The sequence below is a fragment of the Glycine max genome, chromosome 18 (genome assembly GCF_000004515.6).
Source record: "Glycine max cultivar Williams 82 chromosome 18, Glycine_max_v4.0, whole genome shotgun sequence".
Taxonomy (NCBI): Eukaryota; Viridiplantae; Streptophyta; class Magnoliopsida; order Fabales; family Fabaceae; genus Glycine; species Glycine max.
Genome location: NC_038254.2, coordinates 10,784,895 through 10,797,382, shown reverse-complemented (window position 1 = coordinate 10,797,382; position 12,488 = coordinate 10,784,895). Strand labels below are relative to the sequence as shown.

At 38.0% G+C, this 12,488-nt stretch overlaps 1 protein-coding gene across 1 annotated transcript; it reads left to right on the top strand.

Annotated features, from left to right (window-relative positions):
• The first annotated feature begins 11,808 nt into the window (after positions 1-11,808).
• Positions 11,809-12,375, top strand: LOC113000167 (uncharacterized). The gene has a single exon (XM_026126838.1). The coding sequence runs from the start codon at positions 11,809-11,811 to the stop codon at positions 12,373-12,375; it is 567 nt and encodes a 188-aa protein (XP_025982623.1).
• Positions 12,376-12,488: the final 113 nt, after the last annotated feature.

Below are 12,488 nucleotides of genomic sequence, written 5' to 3'. Positions count from 1 at the left end.
CATGCTAAGAATTGCAGATTTTGTTTTATACACACTTGTGTGTGTAGATGATATTATAATTACAAGAAACTCCTCCCGCAAAGTTGATGAGTGTATTGCAGCACTTGCTAAGACCTTCTCTTTCAAAGATTTAGGGAACTTACACTATTTTCATGGTGTTGAGGTAATTCCTACAATCATGGGTTTATTCCTCAGCCAACATAAGTACATTATAGACCTTCTTGAGCGAACCAAGATGGATGAAGCCAAGTCTGTCCTCACTCCAATGTCAACCAGCATTCCCTTGTGCAAGGATGATGGTTCCCCAAGCACTGATGTCACCTTTTACAGAAGCACCATTGGCAGCCTCCAATACTTGTCCATGACCCGGCTAGACATTACTTTCTCAGTAAACAAGCTGGCCCAATTCATGCAACGACCCACTGTCACACATTTGACAGCATTAAAAAGGCTTCTTCGCTATCTTAATGCTTCTTCTCTATCTTAAGGGCACCGTTTTTCATGGGTTGTTGCTTCAGAAACCAAGGTCCTCTTCCCTCATTGCCTACAGTGATGCTGATTGGGCTGGAAACAAAGATGATTTCATCTCTACCTCTGCACATCTTGTATACTATGGCTCCAACTTGATATCTTGGAAATCCTCTAAACAACGGAGGCTGAATATAGAGCTGTTGCAAATTCCCGAATTGTTATGGATCCACTCCTTATTGACTGAATTAGGTGTCACCATCCCCAAGTCTCCATCACTTCTTTGTGATAACTTGAGTGCCACCTACCTTACTCATAATCCAGTATATCACAAACAATCGTATGAAGCATATCTCCATTGACATTCACTTTGTTCGAGACTTGATCCAGCAAGGAAAAATCAAAATTCATCATGTTTGCACAGCTGACCAACTTGCTGATTGTCTCACTAAACCTCTTTCGAAGACTCACCATCAACAATTACGAAACAAGATTGGTGTCACTGACGGGACCCCACTCTTGCGGGGGTGTGTTAGATCAGCAAGTTAACCAACCCTAGAATCAAGGAATGCCATACATATCTCAGTCTGTTATCAGTTTCAAGTGTTTGCTTTGAATTGTAGATAACATATCTGGTTGTTATTATACCAGGTTGTTACAAATCTAAACAGCTTTATCTCATTCATGTGATCCTTATGTATATAAGATTTGATTCCATCAATTATATGCTCTTATTTTTGGGTGCAGTCTCTCTATCTTCAAAGCGGTTATTGTTGGGCTCAACGTATCTTTAATCATTTGAATTTTGAATATTCGCGCTCTTATTCCTATTCTTCCAAGTGTTATGGCAGTTTAAAATCCCATTGATATTATTCGCACATGTGTCACGATGGTTTCATGCCCCTTAGAGTTATTCATATATTACCATCCTTCCCCATTTTTTTTTCTTTCTTCGATCATAGGATTTCTTAGAGCAAAAATTTCCCTTTCTTCATCACCCAAGTATTGTTCCTTGTTCTTCGACCTTCGTCCTTTGATCCTTGCTCTTGTTGTGCCTCCATTCGTTGGGCTAGTGGATTGAAGCTTCCTTCGTATTCTAGAGTTTTACCCTAAAAAAGGTACATCCTTCCCCTTTTTTTTTACTTTCTCATAATTTCTAGGATTTATCTTCCTCTAGTGATGGTTTGCATTAAGACTACTGGAAATAAGAAGAAAAGGGGCGGTGGTTTTCAACCCTCCACCACTGAAATTCCCCATGCTTTTGGAACACCCCAATCTACCACTAATATGGGTCCGCCCCCTGTGGATAACAGTGCTACTCACCAAAGGTGGTTCCATTCCTCTTAGGCTAATCGCCATTTTAATCCCGACTTTAACTCTTGCCCTTCTCCTAAGGAACTTCTAAGAAAGAATAGGAATAAATCTGTTAAAACTAATTGAGCTAGTGGTCCTTCACTTGTCGGTGTTCCCAAATCTTAGGAAAAAGAGGTTCTGAGAAGTTATATAGATTTTATAGGGAATGTCTTAGGGATATCAAAATAGACCCTAGTCTTGACGAGATCCTAGAGGTTGCTCGAAGCATGATGGACTTTCCTCAATATATGGAATTTTCTTCTTCTCAAGATTGTTGATCCCTTACTAAAGAAGAATTCCTGAAACTTGAAGCTGATTTGATGGAAATTGGCGCTAATGCCAGTCGTGAAACTGTTGAGGACCATGCAATGGCTATTTGTCAATTTCCTTCTTATAATATGACCATGGCCTCTTAAAGTGAATATTCTACTTCTGATAGGGATTGTGTTTCAACCATGGTTGGAGAGGCTAGTGAATTAACTTCCAACTTGGTAGTTACTCCTATTCCCCCTAGAATTAAATGCATTAGCGAGAGCATTCGAGGAGTTAGATCAATTTGTAGCCCCCAACATATGGATCAACTAAGATCTTTGTGCCTTTCCCAAGATGGGGATGACGAAATTTGGATTTTAACACTTCCCAATCCAAATGACCGTATTTGTTCTCAAGGACCAAGAAATGAAGATGTTGGTCAACCTGCTAATGAAAACATATTGGATTCTAACTACTACAACTCATCAAATGAATCTTGCAACTCATCAAGCAATGGTGATGACAGTGAAGATTTGATTTATATTCAATTGAGAACAAAAGTTCGTTGTCTGAGATAATTGTCACTGGAATCTCAAATCTACATATGATATTTTTCCAGTAAAACCTTTTCCCCCTATCTGTCGAGATGGTTGCGACTAGTTCTACTTCTACCCAATTGGTAAAGTAGTCCACGACTACTATAAAAAACTTGATTTGTCCTAGAGCAAGAGGAAAAGGACCCAGAATATCCACTCACCATATATGGAATGACCAGGGGCTTGTTACCAGGTGTAGGTTTTCTAGCGGTGCTTTATGTAAGTCGACGTATCTCTGAGGCCTGTCACTTTTTTCACAAATTTCATGCAGTCCCCCTTTAGTGTCGGTCAACAGTACCATGCTCTGGCGACTTTGGTTGCTAGGGATCTTCCCCCGATATGAGTACCACAAACTCCTTCGTGCACTTCTCTAGTGATGTATTCTTCCTCTTGTGTTGTTAGCCTTTGAGCAAAGGAAACGAGAATCCTCTCTAAAATAGTTGGTCGTCAAGAGCAATGTATCTACTTGCATCATTTTAGAGGATTTTTTTAGCTTCATTAGGCCCTTCCAACAACACATTTTATTCAAAATAAGCTTTTATGGGAGTCATGCACGATTTTTCCTATGTGATCGTACAAACCTCCAAGTCATCAATGCTTAGGTGACTAATGATCTCTTGGATGACTGACCTGTTGTTCCCTGGTTTCTTTATGCTAGCTAGCTTTGCCAACAAGTCCACCCGACTATTATGCTCTCTCGATACACGGACCAACTCAAAGGATTCAAATTTCTCTTTTCTTTCATTGGCGATGTCTTGGTATTTTAAAAGTTGGGGATCCCTAGTTTGGCAGTCGACATTAACTTGCTCTGTTACTATGGTGGATTCACTTTTGGCCCTTAGGTTTTTTGCACCCACATCTAATGCAAGTCTCATCCTAGCCAATAGTGCCTCATACTCTTGTTAATTGTTGTTGGCTTTGAAGCCAAACTTTAAGGACTCTTTTAACATGAGCCCATCAAGTCCTTCCAAAATAATGCCTCCCCCATTGCCGAACAGTAATGATCAATCTACTAAGAGTATCTAATTTCCTTCTTCCTCCTTTTTCTTCATACAACAGGGTTATCAGCTCCACCGCAAAATAAGCCAACACTTGAGCTATTATAGCCCCTCATTCTTTCATAGGAAACATCAAATTCTGACAACTATATTGGCCTAGCCACAATTTTCCTGCTAGGTTCGACTTTCGCAACATTTTCTTAACTAGTAGCTCTGATTTGATCATGATGAAATGGCTCTAAATATATGGTTGAAGTTTCTTGGTTATGACCACTATGGTCAATTCCGCCTTCTTTATCTTCTAATACCTCAACTCGGCTCCCAACAATGCCATACTCACAAAATAGATGGGTTTTTGCTCTTAATTGTGCTCTTGAACTAGCAAAACATTGCTTGGTCAACAATAGATAGGTACACAAGGATCAACCCACCCGGTTATGGCTTTGTCAAGATGGATGGGGTGGTGAGAAATTCCTTGAATTGTTTGAAGGCATCCTTACAATCCGCCATCCATCAGAAGCACTCATTTTTCCGAAAGCACTAGACAACTAGCTTAAAAAAGAAGATGAAATCTCACCAGCACTCATCAAAAGCATTGAAGATTCTCATGTATCTATTGTCATCTTCTCAGAGAACTATGCTTTGTCAAAGTGGTGCTTGGAGGAACTCAATAGGATTCTAGACAGCAAGAGACACCAAGGAAAGATTGTGATACTTGTGTTTTACAACATAGATCCATCGGATATGAGGAAGCAAAAAGGAAGCCATGTGAAAGCATTTGCAAAACATAACGGAGAACCTAAGTGCATCAAATGAAAGATGCTCTCACTGATTAATTTCCTTTCATTTGTACTTGCTAACTTCTAGTACTATTACATGCATGCAAGCATACTTTTGTAGTATAACAACTTTCGTGGAAGTTTGCTTAAGTAGTTTGTCAAGTAGAAAAATAGGGGCATTGATTTTCTTCTCTAAGTCATTAGATTTTCATTTCCCAATTTTGTTTCTTTCTCTACTTCACCACCATATTGATCATATGTATAATCATTTGTATAATTATGTTTTTTTCTTTCTTTTGAATTTGTTAGACTTATAACACGTCATTTTTTTTGTTGTTGGCCTTTTCATATGCTAGGAATGAATCTGAATTCCTTAAGGACATTGTTGGAGATGTGTTGCAAAAATTACCTCCTAAATACCCAATTAAACTTAGAGGACTTGTTGGAATTGAGGAAAAGTATGAACAAATTGAATCATTATTAAAACTTGGGTCAAGTGAGGTTAGAACCCTTGCAATATGGGGCATGGGTGGAATAGGTAAAACGACCCTTGCTTCGGCTTTATATGTCAAGTTGTCTCATGAGTTTGAAAGTGGTTACTTCCTTGAAAATGTAAGGGAAGAATCAAACAAGCTTGGACTCAAATTTATGTAATAAACTTTTTTCAAAGTTGTTAGACAATGAAAATCATTGTTTTAATTAATCGTTTGTATTATCCAATTTTGACATGTGTAGGCTTCATTGTAAAAACATTTTTATTGCTTGGATGATGTGGATACTTTCAAGCAATTAGAAAATCTAACCTTTGTCTACGGATAAGGAAGTAGAGTTGTTGTTACAACCATAAACAAGCAAATACTTAGATGAAATATATGAGGTCAAGAAATTGACCTTTCATCACTCTCTTCAACTTTTCTGTTTGACTTGTTTTAGTGAACAACAACCTAAGCCTGGATATGAAGATTTATCAAGAAGTGAAATTTCCTATTGTAAAGGTATTCCTTTGGCTTTAAAAGTTTTGGGTGCTAGTCTTGCTAAAAGATGTAAAGAAGCATGAGAAAGTGAATTGAGAAAACTACAAGAGATTCCAAATGAGAAAATTCATAACATATTAAAATTAAGTTATGATGGTTTAGATAGTTCTGAGAAGGATACTTTTTTAGACCTTGCATGTTTATTTAGAGCTGATGGAAGAGATTTGGTAACAAGAGTACTGGAATTTGCAGCATGTGGGATAGAAAGCCTATTAGATAAAGCTCTCATAACAATTTCAAATGACAATGTTATAGAAATGTATGACTTAATACAGGAAATGGGTCAGATAATTGTTCATCAAGAATCTATCAAAGACCTTGGAAGACGAAGTCGATTGTGGAAACATAGGGAAGTGTGTGATATATTGAAATATAACAAGGTAAGTGGAAGATGCAATTGCTTATATTTGATAATATATGTGTCTTTTTAGAATGTAGCTAGTATAGCCTTTGCTAATTATTCTTCTATTTTTTGTTTGTTAGGGAACTGAAATTGTTGAAGGCATAATAGTATATTTGCAAAATTTAACTCAGGATCTATGTTTGAGATCTAGTTCCTTGGCAAAGATAACTAATGTGTGACTTCTAAAAATCCATAGTTTTTTCAGCATTAACAAATTTAGTGTGAAATTTCCTAATGGTCTTGAGTCATTGCCTAATAAATTGAGGTACCTTCACTGGGATGAATTTTGTCTTGAGTCTTTTCCCTCTAACTTTTGTGTTGAACAACTTGTAGATCTTATGATGCATAAGAGCAAGCTTAAAAAGCTTTGGGATGGAGTTCATATATGAATGTGGCTAAACATACTACATTTTGCTTAGGAGACTCTTTTAGTTAAGGTTCATGATTATGAATTTAAAAATTTCTAAACAATGTAATGCATCTTTCTTGTTACATAATCTGAGAAATTTAAAGACATTAAACCTTCAACACTCCCGACATCTAATTGAGATCCCAAACATATCCAAGGAAAAAAAAAACTTGGAAATGTTAATCTCCAATGTTGTGAAAGCTTGCATCAGGTCCATCCATTAATGATATCTCTTCCCAATTTTACACATTTGGATTTAAGAGGCTGCATAGAGATTGAAAACCTTGATGTTAAATCAAAATCTCGACTTCGTGAACCTTTTCTAGACAATTGTTTATCTCTCAAGCAGTTTTCAGTGAAATCGAAAGAAATGGCAAGTTTGAGTTTACATGACAGTGTTATATGTCCATTGTTGTCATCGATTTGGTGTAATAGCAAACTTACTTCTTTTAATCTAAGCAATTGTCACGATTTTTTTAGATGCAAACAGTGCAATGATATTAATCTTGGGGGCTTTCTTGCAAACATCAAAAACCTTTCAATGCTGACATGGCTTGGCTTAGGCGATTGCAGGAATCTCGTGTCTCAGCCGGAACTTCCATCAACCCTAAGTGAGCTTTATTTGGATCATTGCAGGAAACTTGTGTCTCTTCTAGAGCTTCCACCATCTCTGGAAAGAGTAATAGGTTTACTTAATTCCACTACTTGCGTCCATTCTTGGTTCGCCTGCCCCCCTAGATTCGTCTCTATTTTTTATCATACTTAGCTTTCTTGAACTTTGGTTTTACAGATTAAAAGTCCAAGAAAGTTGTGTTTAGAAAATATTTCAACAAGCATTTTACCTGTTATTTATTTGGATGCATCTATAATCATTTTTGTAAAAAAAAAACTTGTAACTTTGGACTTAGTTCTTCAATTAATTGTTTAACTATTTGATATATTTTTTAATTGTTTCATATTATTACGATTTAGAATTGCAGCAATCATAAACTCAGTAGTTTTCTAAGCCAATAACTAATTAACTGATCAATTTTGCTTTTATACACTTGATGGTGATAAGCATAAGCATAAGCCAAACATCACCAAGGTGTACACCCGCAAACAGCGAGCAAGAGAAGCAATAACCATGGACCACCAGCAGCAGGGCGCACAACACCCAAGGGGTGTAAACCACCCAACAGTTACAACCCACCCAAAGGATGTAAACCACCCAATAGTAATGATTCACCCAAAGGGTGCAAGGTCAGAAGATGTGAATCAAGGGGACATGACCCTTGGGAACAGTCACAACCATTCAGAATAATTGTGTCCATTAGATGTAGTATAAATAGAAGTAAACCAAAATGAGAAAGTCACTCTTGAATTAGGAAGAATCTGAATTATGGAGAGATAGGCTCTCAAAAGCCTGTGTAATAAAATATCTCAAATTATCTATAAAATTTTATGTTTCATCTTTTTCAAATTTGTTCCATTTTTAACTGTTCTTATCAATTTGGTATCAGAGCAGCGATCCGGTGCTGGTTTCCAACAATGGTGACAACTCGCTCTAATTCTAAAAATCCAGACACAATGGAGATAATTTTGGAGATGCTAATGGCGAATCGAGAAAACCGAGTTGCAGAACGACAACAACGAGATGCAGAACGACAACAACTTGAAACACGTTTTACGCGCCTAGAAGCCATGATGGAAAATTTGTCCAAGCATTCAGATAATGGCACACCCAAAGGTTCCGTCAATAAAGAAGAGACACCCAAAAACCACACTGGCGAAGGAAAACAGAATGATGGAGAAAATTAGAAATCCCTATATATGATGGGGAAACTGATGCTTATAGTTGGATAAATAAATTGGAACACTTCTTTCAAATGAGAGATATACTAGAAGAAGAGAAAATTCAAGCAGTTATGGTGGTGCTAGATGGAAAGGTGTTATCTTGGTTCCAATGGTGGGAGACTTGCAATTCTGATATTGGATAAGGCGATTTCAAAGTTTCCGTTCTTGAAAGATTCCAAACTTCAGCCACTCTCAACCCTTTTGCTGCCCTCCTTGCACTTAAACAAGAAGAAACGATGGAAGAGTACATTGAGCAATTCGAAAGGTTTACAAGAATGTTGTAGAATGTTGGTGAAGAACATTTAAAGGACATTTTTGTGAACGAATTGAAGGAAGACATTGGGGAAGAAATCAAACTCTACGAACCCCCCACTTTATCAATCATGGTCAAGAAGGCATTAATGATCGAACAGAAAAATAGAGCAATTTGGAAGGTGTGACAAAATGTTGCTTCAAACTCAATTTCAAAAGTCAATACCTCTTACCGAGATCCATCCTATACGAAGACTGTTACTTATGGTATGAGTCAGAAAGGTGGAGGAAAAAGTAATGGCCCTTCTAATTCTTTCACTAGCAGTACATCCGTGAACACACTAGAAAATAGCAACCGACCCAAAGGATTTCAACGATTAACCGAAGCAGAGCTTCAAGAAAAGAGGAAGAAAGAGGAATGTTTTCGCTATGACGAAAAATGGAGCACCTCTCATGTATGCAGAAATAAACAACTTCGGATAATGTTAGTAACAGATGAGCATGATGTTGAAGACTCCGAAAAGGAACCCGAACCAAAAATTGGAGAAACACCCCAATTATCCATGAATAGTATTGTGGGATTTACTTCTCGACGATCCTTAAAAATTTGGGGAAATATTGATGATTACAAAGTCAAAGTATTGATAGATTGCGGTGCCACCCATAACTTCATTTCTAAGGAACTGGTGGAAAAATTACAATTAAAGGTGGATGACACTTCGCGATACGTGGTAGAAGTTTGAGATGGACACAAAATTAAATGCAAGGGAGTATGTAGAGAAGTTCCCCTGAAAGTGCAAGAAGAACCTGTATAGCAGCAGTTCTTCTTGTTTGGCCTTAGAGGCGTAGATATGGTTTTAGGTATGGAGTGGTTAGCAAGCTTATGAGATATTAGAGCCAACTTTGAACAACTAACGTTGGTCCTCAAGATTGATGGCAGAAAGGTGGTTATAAATGGAGAACCCAAACTTTTAAAGAAAGACGTCTCACTTAAATCTATGTTGAAAGCTTTGCATCAGGGAGAAGGGTTCCTTATTGACTATCACCACATTCAAATAAAGATAGATTGAAAGGATACAATTCCGCCAAAATTAAAACATGTGCTACATGATTTCCCCTCCATCTTTGAACCTCTAGAAGGACTTCCTCCGCAACGACATTAGGACCATGCCATTCACCTCAAAGAAAGAGCCCAAATACCAAATATCAGACCATACAGGTATCCTCACTATTAGAAAACAAAAATTGAAAAATTGGTTGCTGAAATGTTAGAAGCAGGAATCATTCGACCGTCCATGAGTCCTTATTCCAGTCCTGTCATACTAGTCAGAAAGAAAGACGACAGTTGGCGGTTTTGTGTAAATTACAGAGCTTTTAACAAAATCACCATTCCCTACAAATTTCTCATCCCAGTAATTGAAGAGTTGTTGGATGAGATAGGAGGGGCTAGCGTATTTTCAAAGCTGGATTTAAGATCCGGATACCACCAAATCAGAATGAAGGAAGATGACATTGCAAAAACCGTTTTCCGCACACATGAAGGCCACTATGAATTTATGATACTTCCATTTGGACTTACTAACGCACCTTCTTCTTTTCAATCATTAATGAATGAAGTTTTAAGGCCAGTACTCCAGAAATATGTTTTAGTATTCTTTGATGATATCCTAATATATAGCCCTTCCATGGAAGAACATAAGCAACACCTGCGAAATGTATTGACATTATTGCAACAAAGTGAATTAAAGATCAACGACAAGAAATGCTCCTTCGACCAAGCAAACTTGGAATATCTAGGACATGTTATTTTCACTGGCGGTGTATCCACGGATCCTCATAAGTTGGAAGCAATTACATTAGGGCCTACGCCCAAGAATGTCACCAACTTAAGGGGATTCTTAGGCCTTACTGGCTATTACAGGAGGTTTGTTCATAATTATGTAAAAATAGCAAGGCCATTGACCAACTTGTTGAAGAAAAATGCCTTCCAATGGAGTCCAGAGGCGCAAACTGCCTTCGAACAACTTAAGCAAGTCATGACCAGTTTGCCTACATTAGCAGTACCTGACTTTTCAAAGCCTTTTGTGGTTGAAACTGATGCTTGTGGAATTGGATTAGGAGCGGTTCTAATGCAAGAAGGAAGACCCCTAGCCTTTTTGGAGCACTACCATATCTGAAAGAAACCAAAGGAAATCGGTGTATGATCGCGAATTGATGGCAGTCGTGAAAGCAGTCCAAAAATGACGACACTACTTGCTGGGAAACCATTTTATTATCAAAACTAACCAAAAAAGTTTGAAATTTTTGACAGAACAGTGGATGCTCGATGAGGAACAATACAAATGGATTTCCAAATTCGCAGGATATGATTTTGAAATACAGTACAAGCTAGGGAAGGAAAATTCTATCGCCGATGCCCTTTCTAGGAGAAGTTCCTATTGTGCCATGACAGTTTTACAAATTCACGATTTCGAGGAATGGACAGAAGAGATCAAACAAGATGACAAGTTACAGAAAATCATGCAAGACCTGATTATTGATCCTGCATCTCATATGGGCTATACTTTGAGGGATCAGAAGTTATTTTACAAGGAGAAATTGGTGTTATCCAAATCTTCCTCCAGGATTCCAATCATTTTAAAAGAATTTCATTCATCATTGGTAGGAGGACATTCAGGTATCTTCAAAACTTACAAAAGAATAGCAAGTTTAGTGTATTAGGAAGGGATGAAAACCGATATCAAGAATTTCGTTGCTACTTGCGAAGTCTGTCAAAGAAACAAAAGCGATAACTTGTCTCCAGCAGGATTGCTACAGCCATTACCTATTCCTACTCAAGTATGGACAGATATTTCTATGGATTTTATTGGAGGACTGCCCAAATCCAATGGGAAGGATTCAATCCTGGTAGTGGTTGACCGACTCACTAAATATGCCCACTTCATACCATTAGGACATCCCTTCACCGCTACCGAAGTAGCTACAACTTTTCTACAAAAAATTGTAAGATTGCATGGATTTCTGTCTTCCATTGTTTCAATCGTGACCCTTTGTTTTTAAGCAACTTCTGGAAAGTCCTTTTTAAAGCAACAGGTACACAGCTTAAGTTCAGTTCAACATATCATCCCCAAACTGACGGACAGACAGAAGTTGTTAACCGATGCTTGGAAGTTTATTTACGGTGCTTAACTGGAACAAAGTCTAAGAAATGGGTCTTTTGTCTTCCATGGGCAGAATTCTGGTTTAACACTAATTATAACGCTTCAAGCAAGATGTCTCCTTTCAAAGCTTTGTATGGACATGATCCCCCTCACACTCTCAAGGGATCCACCATTCCTTCCCGCCTTGAAAAAGTCAATAAACTAACAATTGCTTAGGATAAATTATTGGCTACTCTAAGAGAAAATTTGTTGAAGTCTCAAGATATCATGCGAGCAAATGCCAACAAACGTCGTCAGGACATAGAATACACAGTCGGTGATTGGGTGTTCTTGAAGATGCAACCTTACAAGAGAAGATCCTTGGCTAAAAGGATTAATGAAAAACTCTCCCCTCGATTTTATGGTCCTTTCCAGGTGTTAAATAAGGTGGGTGTTGTTGCTTATAAGTTAGATCTTCCATCTCACAGTAAAACTCATCCGGTCTTTCATGTCTCTTTCCTCAAGAAAGCCATTGGTGACTCGTTCCAGTCCCAACCTTTACCACCTATGTTATCTGAGGATCAGAAATTACAAGCTTATCCAGATTCTATTTTAGATATTCGTGAATTACAACCTGGCAACGTGGAAGTTTTAATTCAGTGGCAAAATCCCCCTCCCAATGAAAATAGTTGGGAATCTGTGGCTAAATTACAAGAGGTTTTTCCGACTTATCACCTTGAGGACAAGGTGAGTCTTTTAGGCAGGGGTATTGATAAGCATAAGCATAAGTCACACAACACCAAGGTGTACACCCGCAAACAGCGAGCAAGAGAAGCAATAACCATAGACCACTAGCAGTAGGGTGCACAACACCCAAGGGGTGCAAACCACCCGATAGTTACAACCCACCCAAAGGATGTAAACCACCCAACAATTACGATTCACCCAAAGAGTGAAAGATCAAAAGA